Raw genomic sequence first — 12307 nt, 5'->3', positions numbered from 1 at the left:
GTGTTGGACCATGCCCCTGGCTATCTGTACATTTTAAAAACAAGAAAATGATGCCATCTGGTTTGCTTTATATAAAGAAAGTTGATACTTAAGTATATTTTAGCAATTACATTTACTTTTGATACTTAAGTATATTTAAAATCAAATACTTTTAGACTTTTACTCAAAGTAGTATTTTACTGGGTGACTTTCACTTGGGTCTTCACTTTTTCCACCACTGCTCATTATAAGACCTGCTTAATAATAATTAGTAAAATAAGTACCCTTCACAATGTAAGGAAACATTATCCACCTAAAAAAAGAGAAACACTTAACACCACTTCAATACAGCTATAACCGGAATTTACTTTTTCGTACCAGGTTAGGAGAACTTACACAGCTGGTTAGAATTAATGGAAAAGGTTAGGAGACTGAGGTTAAGGCTCAGAGTGAAAATGCTCTCCTTACCTGCTACTTACGAAAATCACTTCCGGTCGTCGCTGTATCGAAGTGACATGAAAAGAGACCTAGATACCACGGAACCGGAAGTGACCCCTAGAAGATTTTCAGAGCCCAGACATTTTACATGACTGCCTTGTTTTCGTGTTGTTGACATAGGTCTGGGCTGACACACTCAATATTATGTCTCCATGGTCAAGCTAGGTTGGGTCCAGCCACAATTAACTAATGCTCAAAATCCATTTTCAGCTGGCGCTCAGTGGCATCAACCAATGTTTAATATATCTTTAAGAATCAATATCAATCATTTAAATGATCAAAAATGGCTTAAAATATCAGTGTGATTATGCAGCAATATACATCCTCCTCCATAACCCACTACTTCAGAAAAGTGGCATCTTCCATAACCATGGCAACAGACCGAGTGAGTGCCTCATTCAACATGGACGCAGCACACATTGTTTTGTAGTTTGGAAGCAAGTGCAGAATTAGTATTTGTACTCTACCCATAGCTTTCTCTCAAGGCACTGCCTAACATTGTATTTTGTGGGTTTGTAGTTACTTCAGGGGGTTTATAAGAGGTTTCAGTTTTAGTTTCTATTAGGTCTAGAACCTATCAACTTACGTGTGCTTTGTCTTGTCAAAACATAACCATCCCATTCATCTTGTCATTATGGACATGCCTCACCTTCTCTCCTGGCTACCAATGGTCTCAAACAACTGGCCCTTTGATCACATTTGTAGTTTCTAACCTATTCAGGGGACTTATGTTTGTACCAGGAAAGCAGAAGTTGATTGATATGATGCATGTTCTGAATTAAATCTCATCTGAGAGCACTGAAAGGACATCAATTGAAAGACCCAAGTTGTTGTATTAAAACCTTTATTCCTTGCAGGTTTGGCATCTGTACAGTGAAGAAAAAAACATACAAAAAAATGGAACTGTAATCTGGAATAGAACTAAAAAAAGCGCCTTGCTGTGGTTTTCCGTAGTCTATGGGGGCATTGGTCCCCTCATGGGACCTCGAGGTGGGCCGCCGGGGGGCCTCGGTGGCATTGGAGGCCCCCCCCTCTGGAAACCAAACGGAGGTGGACGAGGGGGACCCCCACCGTAGCCTGGTGGGGGCATGGGAGGAGGGGGTCCTCTCATGCCTGGATGCATGGGGTGACCTGTGTGGATGGGGAGAGACGGGACGGGGATTCACACAATAATATATCATCTCAGAGCAAGCAGCACATTTCAACAAGGATATCAAATTAATGTATTTATTTATTGTGTCCCTTTAGATACATTTGTCAAAATGTTTTGAAGCTAAACAGTGTTTGTTTACAACTACATACATTTTGTAAAAGTCCAAAATGGAAATACCAAATGCTGACTCTAAGAAACAGAATAGTAACATAACCAAAAGTAATGAAATGTTTTGCATGAATCAGGAGTCAGCTAAAAGGCAATTATTCAACTGATAGGAGATTTCAACTCCTATCAGCTTATCCCTAGCCTTGTGAAGACACAGCACTCACCCATGGGATGCCCATAGGGCCCTCTCGGTGGCATGCCCATGTGTGGATGAGGGGGCATGCCGGGGGGTGGAGGTGCCCGATGCTGGTTGGATCCTGGGGGGCCCGGTGGAGGCACCATACCCGGGGGATGGCCATGAGGATGCATGGGCATCTGGGGCATTCCTGTTGGATATGAACAATATCATTGGTGGTGGGCCTCAGTAGCTTAATTGGTAGAGCATGGCGCTTGCAACACCAGGATAGTGAGTTTGATTCCGGGAACACCCATATGCAAAATGTATGCATGCATGACTAAGTTGCTTTGGATAAAAGAGTCTGCTAAATGGCATATATTAATGCACCTCATCACACACAATAAGCTCTCTTTCTTTAACCAGAAGTAGCACTAACTTACAATTCCACACACTACAATTACCAAATGTAACAATCTGGGAAAACTTTCCTGACAGTTGTACTCATTACAATGATATGGTCATGGTGAGTGACTTACCCGGGTGCATGCCCTGGTGGAAGGGTGGTGGGCCAGGTGGGGGGCCTGAGCCTCCTCCCTGGGGTCCTGGTGTCCCTGGGGCGGGGGGCATGCCAGGGGGCATACCAGGAGGCATGGATCCGGGGGGTGGCACAGGAGGGAAGGCACCAGGAGGGGGCATGCCTGGAAATTAAGATCCGAGAAAGAGAGAGAAATTGCACATTTTGTAAAGTTGAATTGAAATGAACTTGATGTAGATGTGTTACTGAAGTTATTAGTCAAGTTATTGTGAAGCCAACATAAAACTTTCAAATTGTGAGGAAAATCTATTTTTTTACATTCTTACAAATCTACAGAGCACAATCTATGGCTAAGCTATACAAGGCAAATAGTGATCCTATCTAAGTACACCCACAAAATACACAAAGGATTTTGGAAGCTGAAATTCTTCTACCCTGGTGCACCCACTTGCACGCACACTTACCAGGCATGGGCATCCCGGCTCCCAGGGTGGTGAGGATAGGGGTCGAGGCAGAGGGGGGAGGCGGTGCATCTGCGAATAGCTGATGCGGCCGATCGGCCTGCGAAAGCGGGTTTTGAGCTGCTAGGAGGCGTTCAGCGGCTGAGCCATGCCGCTCGCCCTTGGAGTCCTTCTTGAAGGCATATGACACTGTAATGGGGCGGTTGCACAGGTACTGGCCGTTCATGGCCTCGATGGCTGCGTCAGAGGCGTCAAAACTGGCAAAGTTGATGAAGGCGTAGCCCTTGGAGTTGCCAGTGTCCGGGTCGCGCATGATCTTGGGCGTCTGGAGTATGACCCCAAAGGCACTGAACGTGTCATAGAGGAGTTTCTCGTCAATCTCCGGGTCTAGGTTACCAATGAAGATGTTTGCGCCCACATCCAGGTTTTTGTTGTGTGCTGAGGCCTTGTTGACACGGATGGGCTTGCCATATAGTTTAATCATGTTCATAATCTTGATAGCATAGTCCGCATCCTCTTCACTGAGGAACTCAACAAAGCCATAGCCTTATGGAGCAGGGGGGGACAGAGCAAAGAACAACATTCAATTATAACTGTTAAAGTCTCTTTCTGATCAGCATTATTGACAGGCTATTTGTCGCTAAAGGAGTCTCCAAATACCACGTGACATCAAGTGTGGGGTTTGTATTCACAGCATAGACCTATTCAATTCAATACCCTTCATACACTGAACACGAATATAAAGTGTTGGTCCCATGTTTTATGAGCTGAAATAAAAGATACCAGATATGTTCCAAAAGCCAAAAAGCTTATTTCTCAAATTTTGTGCATCCCTGTTAGTGAGCATTTCTCCTTTACCAGGATAATCCATCCACCTGACAGGTCTGGAATTTCAAGAAGCTGATTAAACATTATTATCATTACACAAGTGCATCTTGTGCTGTGGACAATAAAAGGCCACTCTAAACTTTGCAGAGTTGTCACACAACACAATGCCACAGATGTTTCAAGTTTTGAGGGAGCGCGCAATTGGCATGCTGACTGCAGGAATATCCAAAAGAGCTGTTGCCAAATCATTTAATGTTCATTTCACTACCATAAGCCGCCTTTGTTGTTTTAGAGAATTTGGCAGAAAGTCCAACTGGCCTCACAACCGCAGACCACGTGTAACCATGCCAGCCCAGGACCTCAACTTCCTCCTCTTCACCTGCTGTACCATCTGAGACCACCCACCGGGACAGCTGAGGAAACTGTGGGTTTGCACAACCGAAGAATCTCTGCACAAACTGTCAGAAACAGTCTCATGATATCTCATCTGTGTGCTCGTCATCCTCACCAGGGTCTTTTGCCCGACTTCAGTGGGCAAAAGCTCACCTTTGATGGCCACTGGCACGTTGGAGGAGTGCGCTCTTCATAGGTGAATTCCGGTTTCAATTGTACCGGGCAACTAGCAAACAGTGTATATGATGTTGTGTGGGTCGAGCGGTTTGCTGATGGACAGAGGGCCCCCATGATGGATGTGTGGTTATGGTATGGGCAGGCATAAACCATGGACAATGAACACAATTGCATTTTATCGATGGCATTTCAATGCACAGAGATACTGTGACAAGAGACCCTTTGATCCTGAGACCCTTTGACGTGCCGTTCATCCACCGCCATAACCTCATGTTTCAGCATGATAATACTTTATCTCCATCTCCAAAACAAAAAGGTATCTGTGACCAAATCATATCAAAATGTATTGGTCACATACACATGGTTAGCAGATGTTAATGCGAGTGTAGCGACATAATTGTGCGTCTAGTTCCGACAGTGCAGTAATATCTAACAAGTAATCTTAACAAATTAACAACAACTACCTTATATACATACACACAAATGTAAAGGATGAATAAGACTACGTACATATAAATATACGGATGAGCGATGGCCGTGCGGAATAGGCAAGACGCAGTAGATGGTATAGAATACAGTATATACAGTTGAAGTCGGAAGTTTACATACACTTAGGTCGGAGTCAAAAAAACTCGTTTTTCAACCACTCCACAAATTTCTTGTTAACAAACTATAGTTTTGGCAAGTCGGTTAGGACTTTGTGCATGACATAAGTAATTTTTCCAACAATTGTTTACAGACAGATTATTTCACTTATAATTCACTGTATCACAATTACACAGACTAAGTTGACTGTGCCTTTAAACAGCTTGGAAAATTCCTGAAGATTGTCATTTTAGAAGCTCCTGATAGGCTAATTGACATAATTTGAGTCAATTGGAGGTGTCCCTGTCGATGTATTTCAAGGCCTACCTATAAATTCAGTTCCTCTTCGCTTGACATCAATGGAAAATGTAAATAAAATAGCCAAGACCTCAGAAAACTAATTGTAGACCTCCACAAGTTTCCAAATGCCTGAAGGTACCACATTCATCTGTACAAACAACAGTACGCAAGTATAAACACCATAGGACCACGCAGTCATCATACCGCTCAGGAAGGAGACGCTTTCTGTCTCCTGGAGATGAATGTACAGAGACAAAAGTATCTATATCCACAGTAAAAACGAGTCCTATATCAAATCAAATCAAATCAAATTTATTTATATAGCCCTTCGTACATCAGCTGATATCTCAAAGTGCTGTACAGAAACCCAGCCTAAAACCCCAAACAGCAAACAATGCAGGTGTAAAAGCACGGTGGCTAGGAAAAACTCCCTAGAAAGGCCAAAACCTAGGAAGAAACCTAGAGAGGAACCAGGCTATGTGGGGTGGCCAGTCCTCTTCTGGCTGTGCCGGGTAGAGATTATAACAGAACATGACCAAGATGTTAAAATGTTCATAAATGACCAGCATGGTCGAATAATAATAAGGCAGAACAGTTGAAACTGGAGCAGCAGCACAGTCAGGTGGACTGGGGACAGCAAGGAGTCATCATGTCAGGTAGTCCTGGGGCACGGTCCTAGGGCTCAGGTCCTCCGAGAGAGAGAGAAAGAAAGAGAGAATTAGAGAGAGCATATGTGGGGTGGCCAGTCCTCTTCTGGCTGTGCCGGGTGGAGATTATAACAGAACGTGGCCAAGATGTTCAAATGTTCATAAATGACCAGCATGGTTGAATAATAGTAAGGCAGAACAGTTGAAACTGGAGCAGCAGCATGGCCAGGTGGACTGGGGACAATCGACATAACCTGAAAGGCCGCTCAGCAAGGAAGAAGCCACTGTTCCAAAACTGCCATAAAATAGCCAGACTATGCTTTGCAGCTGCACATGGGGACAAAGATTGTACTTGTGGAGAAATGTCCTCTGGTCGGATGAAACAAAAATAGAACAGTTTGGCCATAATGACCATCATTATGTTTGGAGGAAAAAGAGGGACGCTTGCCAGCTGAAGAACACCATCCCAACCGTGAAGCACGGGGGTGGCAGCATCATGTTGTGGGGGTGCTTTGCTGCAGGAGGGACTGGTGCAATTCACAAAATAGATGGCATCACAAGGAAGGACAATTATGTGGATATATTGGAGCAACATCTCAAGACAGTCAGGAAGTTAAAGTTGGGTTGCAAATGGTTTGTCCAAATGGACAATGACCCCAAGCATACTTCCAAAGTTGTGGCAAAATGGCTTAAGGACAACAAAGTCAAGGTATTGGAGTTGCCATCACAAAGCCCTGACCTCAATCCTATTGAACATTTCTGGGCAGAACTGAAAAATCATCTGTGAGCAAGAAGGCCAACAAACCTGACTCAGTTACACCAGCTCTGTCAGGAGGAATGGGCCAAAATTCACCCAACTTATTGTGGGAAGCGAAACATTTGACCCAAGTTAAACAATTTAAAAAGGCAATGCTACCAAATACTAATTGAGTGTACGTAAACTTCTGACCCACTGGCAATGTGATGAAAGAAATAAAAGCTGAAATAAATACTATTATTCTGAAATTTCATATTCTTAAAATAATGTTGTGATCCTAACTGACCTAAGACAGCAAATTTTTACTAGGATTAAATGTTAGGAATTGTAAAAAACTGAGTTTAAATGTATTTGGCTAAGGTGTATGTACATATGAGATGAGTAATGTAGGATATGTAAACATTATTAAAGTGGCGTTATTTAAAGTGACTAGTGACACCTTTCTTAAATCCATTTAATAAAGTGGCCAGAGATTTGAGTCTGTATGTTGGCAGCAGCCTCTCTATGTTAGTGATGGCTGTTTTACAGTCTGATGGCCTTGAGATAAAAGCTGTTTTTCAGTCTCCTAGTCCCAGCTTTAATGCACCTGTACTGACCTCACCTTATGGATGATAGTGGGGTGAACAGGCAGTGGTTCGGGTGGTTGTTGTCCTTGATGATCTTTTTGGCCTTCCTGTGACATCGGGTTCTGTAGGTGTCCTGGAGAGTAGGTAATTTGCTCCCGGTGATGTGTTGTGCAGACCGCAGTACCCTCTGGAGAGCCTTGTGGTTGAGGGCAGTGCAGTTGTCGTACCAGGTGGCGATACAGCCTGACAGGATGCTCTCGATTGAGCATCTGTAAAAGTTTGCGAGTGTTTTAAGTGAAGTCAAATTTCTTCAGCCTCCTGAGGTTGAAGAGGCGCTGTTGCGCCTTCTTCACCACGCTGTCTGTGTGAGTGGACCATTTCAGTTTGTCCGTGATGTGTAGGAACTAAAAACTTTCCACCTTCTCCACTGCTGTCCCATCGATGTGGATGGGGTGCTCCCTCTGCTGTTTCCTGAAGTCCACGATCATCTCCTTTGTTTTGTTGACAATGAGTGAGAGATTATTCTACTGACATCACACTCCGAGGGACCTCACCTCCTCCCTGTAGGCCATCTCATCATTGTTGGTAATCAAGCCTACCACTGTAGTGTTGTCTGCAAACTTGATTGAGTTGGAGACGTGCATGGCCACACAGTCAGGGTGAACAGGGAGTACAGGAGAGGGCTGAGAACGCACCCTTGTGGGGCCCCAGTATTGAGGATCAGCGTGGTGGAGATGTTTCCTACTTTAACCATCTGGGGGGACCCGTCAGAAAGTTCAGGACCCAGTTGAACAAAGCGGAGTCGAGACCTAGGGTCTCGAGCTTACTGACGGGTTTGGAGGGAACTATGGTGTTAAATGCTAAGCTGTAATCAATGAACAGCATTCCTACATAGGTATTCCTCTTGTCCAGATGGGATAGGGCAGTGTGCAGTGTGATGGCGATTGCGTCGTCTGTGGACCTATTGGGGCAGTAAGCAAATTGGAGTGGGTCTGGGGTATCAGGTAGGGTGGAGGTGAAATGATCCTTGACTAGTCTCTCAAAGCACTTCATGATGACAGAAGTGAGTGCTACGGGGTGATAGTCACTTAGTTCAGTTACCTTAGCTTCTGCATATGTGTGTTCCCAGTCATGAAATCCATTGATTAGGGCCTAATGAATTTATTTAAAATAGTCTGATTTCCTTATATGAACTGTAACTCAGTAAAATCTTTGAAATGGTTGCATGTTGTGTTTATATTTTTGTTCAGTGTAATTAAGCAGAATTCTGCGTTTTTCACAAAAGATAAAACATAACAAATATTGTGCTGTGTATTGTAAACGCAGACCACAAAATGTTCCTATTGTCATTTCTGCTCGGCATCAGACATATTTTGTGCTTCAGTTGCACTTCTCTAATTGGATGAGAATTCACCAAAGGGCATCTCTGATAAAATGCAAGATTAACTTCAAGCAAAACATTAGGAAATGTAGCTGGGATGCAATCTTTTGATGATTAACATAAATAGGACGGCCATGCATCGTTTAAGCAAAAAAATACCTTGCTTTTTCATTGTAAACTCATTTACTTGTGTGGCTGCTAGCCAAACAGTGTTGCACTTCTGTTGTCATATGATGAACATTAAGCCATTTTCTACCAAATGTGTTGCACTAATGTGTTATCTGAAATACAACTTTTAATATAAAACGCAGGTGAAAAGGTTTAATATGCAGATTTTTGTATGGTCTGCGTATTGAAAATGTAGATCTCTGAATTCTAACACAAGCCCTGAATACTACCAGGAGCAATTTCTGTCAGTGTTTATAATCTACAATGATCTGTCTTTTTTGTATAGGCTATTTCAACACAGTTCCTATTTGCAAACATGAGTGTGCCACCTCACCACATTTTATTGGTCTTACCGATGGTAGAATGTGTCAGTTTTGTTTCAAATGTGTGGTTCATGAGTGTGTTACTTACCTTGGTGTTGTCCTGTGACTCTGTCTTTGGGCATGTGTGTGTTGACCACAGGCCCAGCCTGTAGGAAGAGCTCCCACAGCAGTGGCTCTGCCACTTTCTCATCCAGACCCCCCACATAAACGGTGGCATCTAAAGTGATCGAGAGCAAAACCACAGTTTTATTTATTTAACTAGGTAAGTTAGTTAAGAACAAATTATTATTTACAATGATGGCCTACCAAAAGGCCTCCTGCGGGGACAGGGGCCTGGGATTAAACATTCAAAAAAAATACAATATAAATATAGAACAAAACACACATCACAACACTACATAAAGACAGACCTAAAGACAACAACATTGCAAGGCAACAACACATGACAACACAGCATGGTAGCAATAACATAACAACATGGTTGTTAAGTGGATGTGTATAAACCCAAACAGAAGACCTTGCCATACGAGATATTTCAAGTTGCTTTGAAATGACTAATGTTACCTGTTATTAGCAACACCTTCCCCATGTACATAATCGGTTCCTATTACATTACCGAGCAATGCACAAGAAAGCTGTAAATCTACTATTTTTACATTCCGTCTGTGGTGGTTCACTAGCACAAACCTGCAAAATGGGCAGTATTGCCAAAGACAGGGAATAGAAGTGGCAGTGTTAAGAGTGTTGGGCCAGTACCCGAAAGTTCGCTGATTCTAATCCCAAAGCCGACTAGGTGAAAAATCTGTCAATATGCCCTTGAACAAGGCACTTGACCCTAATTGCTCCAGGGGCACTTTACTGCTATGGCTTACTCTGTAAATCAACACCGTTTTACATATAATTTCCTGAAATTCTACAGATTTTGCCATAGGGTGGAGAGAAATGTTTTTTAATATGATATCTGAGTGAGACTGACTAACAAAGTCAATGGGGGCCCCCCAGGCTCTGATTCGACCTTGATTACTAACGTAAACTCGTACATCGCCTCGGTCCGTAGAATCCAGATCAACTGTAATGTCAATACCATTGTAAAGCACAATTTCTCCCCTTCCCAACAGAATCAATTACATGACCTAAACGCTGCCCGTTTCTGCATAATTCAAGCAGGCATTGAGTCTTGAATTAGTCGGGAGTCGGGTCTTTAAAAAATAGGTGGGTGGGGAAGCGAAACTAATGCATGATAGCGAGAAGGAGAGATGTTGTGTGGGAAAATTGCTTTTTTTTCACTCGATCTGTCCAACTTATCGCCTCTAAAATGTAAATAAAACACTATAGAGTTTATATAATGTGTCATTGCATACCTATCTGAAGGTTTGTGTCGAATTTGAGTTGGGTTTTTAGGGCGGTGCTAAAGTGATCTTAGAAGTAAACAGCGGCTTTGAGAATGATGATCGCATGCAATGATGACGAAAAAATGACTAGTTACCCCCCCCTTACCCCCCGTCACTGTCCATTTCTTGTTTTTAAAGAATGATAGAAGTGCTACACCTGGTGGAGAGAGATTGTAAAGACAGAAATAGTTGCTTTATGCGTGCTGTACGTTACGACATGCCACATCAAGATGTGACGGAGGGTCCGTTTTTTCAACTTTTCTCCAATACTATAGAGCCATTACCATGTCGATCAACGCATGAATAGAAACCTAGTTCACACCCCCGATTTTGAAGTCAACACAGTCCCATTAGTTTTCTTTGTAGCCTCGTTTGAATGTTGTGGTTGCGCACATTTGTTACGGAATGGGGTGAGTTTATGTTACAGCTTTAGATAGGTAACTTCGTTTAGCATCCAGCTATCTAAAAGAAAATCTATACTGACATAGTCACTCAATTAGCCTATCAGTGATTTACATAAGAGAAACTGTTGATGCACAACCACATTTCAAATTTTCTTCTTGCGTATTCGACTTATATTTCTTGTGGAAGTTGATAAATGACACCTTTGGACATGGCAAAATAAATGTCCTACAGCCACAGACAAAGCGTTTAAAATGCATAGAATTCTCTTTCAGGATCCATATTTTTTTGTATTTTTAAGGTAAAGGACACCTGGACTTATAGTTAATGCCTTTCGGAATACACATTTAACACTAAATATGAACCAAAAATTCATGGGGACCTAAAATGAACCGTATACTAGGAATGGCCCAGATAGCTACCCATTCATAGCCCGGCAGACACCTAGACAAATCTGACGAGTCCGACATAAAAATACATGGCTAGCGATATTTCCATGTAATGTCCTGTATCTGTATTTTCATGTCATGTCTATGTATCTAAATAGCTAGCTTGTTAGATATGGCAAACGTTGGCTAGTAAACGAGAATGAAGCTAGCTAGCTTCGTTTGGCAATGGAATGCAGTCACACACGCAAAGGGATATGGTTAACTACTTAATTTAGCTAGTGTTCAAGCCATGCGTTCAAATGTGATTGAAACTACCCGTATGGCTACATTTGATGAAATTCATTGTATGTTATAAAGATTTATCTACCTTGGTTTCGTTCCGAAATTGGTCCCGCCGCCATGTTAAATCCGGCGTGAGGGCAGCGTTATTGTTCATCTGCTGGGCAAGGTACTTAGCCGACAAAACCAAAGAACGCGATTAGATAAAGTCGCCCTCTGGTGGCGGGCTGTCTGTAACGGTGAGCTCTCGTTCAAGATGCAGCTGATATCATGGATATCATCGATTTGCAAACCTGGATTGTGCAATATTTGCCCATTATTCTTTACAAAAATTATTTCAAGTTGGTTGTTGATCATTGCTAAACAGCCATTTTCAAGTCTTGCCATAGACTTTCAAGATGATTTTAGTCAAATCTGTCACTAGTCCACTCAGGAACATTCAATGTCGTCTTGGCAAGTAACTCGTGTACATTTGGCCTTGTGTTTTAGGTTATTGTCCTGCTGAAAGGTGGATTTTCTCCCAGTGTCTGTTGGAAAGCAGACTGAACCAGGTTTTCCTCTAGGATTTTGCCTATGCTTAGCTCCATTACTTTTCTTCTTATCATAAAAGAACTCCATAGGCCTTACCAATTACAAGTATACCCATAACATGATGCAGCTGGTACTCAGTGACGTGTTGTGTTGGATTTTCCCCAAACATAATGCTTTGTATTCAGGACAAAAAGTTTATTTAATTTCTTTGCCACTTTTGTTTTGCAGCATTACTTAAGTAGATTATTGCAAACAGGATGCATGTTTTGGAACATTTG

At 42.5% G+C, this 12307-nt stretch overlaps 1 protein-coding gene across 2 annotated transcripts; it reads right to left on the bottom strand.

Moving 5' to 3' along the window:
• Window positions 1–1304: 1304 nt before the first annotated feature.
• Window positions 1305–11695, bottom strand: LOC115129026 (splicing factor 3B subunit 4-like). Of its 2 annotated transcripts, none has more exons than XM_029659170.2 (6): window positions 11587–11695; window positions 9126–9254; window positions 2916–3458; window positions 2453–2614; window positions 1963–2124; window positions 1305–1608 (listed from the first exon to the last, which is right to left on the bottom strand). In XM_029659170.2, the coding sequence occupies exons 1-6, from the start codon at window positions 11618–11620 to the stop codon at window positions 1433–1435; spliced, it is 1206 nt and encodes a 401-aa protein (XP_029515030.1). In that variant the 5' UTR covers window positions 11621–11695; the 3' UTR covers window positions 1305–1432. The 2 variants fall into 2 exon arrangements, with proteins under 2 accessions (XP_029515030.1, XP_064873849.1); XM_065017777.1 differs by lacking the exon at window positions 11587–11695 and adding an exon at window positions 7201–8126 and having other exon boundaries at window positions 9126–9212.
• Window positions 11696–12307: the final 612 nt, after the last annotated feature.

This window comes from Oncorhynchus nerka, linkage group LG4, assembly GCF_034236695.1.
Source record: "Oncorhynchus nerka isolate Pitt River linkage group LG4, Oner_Uvic_2.0, whole genome shotgun sequence".
Classification (NCBI taxonomy): Eukaryota; Metazoa; Chordata; class Actinopteri; order Salmoniformes; family Salmonidae; genus Oncorhynchus; species Oncorhynchus nerka.
This window is presented reverse-complemented; position numbering and strand designations above follow the sequence as displayed.

What these genes read in the sequence shown, in the direction of transcription:
- LOC115129026 (XM_029659170.2), bottom strand. Translation starts at nt 11,620, where the DNA reads ATGGCGGCGGGACCAATTTCGGAACGAAACCAAG. An exon ending in AGTCACAGGACAACACCAAG is followed by an intron (nt 3,459 to 9,125) that starts GTAAGTAACACA and finishes CTGCTCCATAAG; the next exon opens with GCTATGGCTTTGTTGAGTTC. An exon ending in GCCCTATGGGCATCCCATGG is followed by an intron (nt 1,609 to 1,962) that starts GTGAGTGCTGTG and finishes CCATCCACACAG; the next exon opens with GTCACCCCATGCATCCAGGC.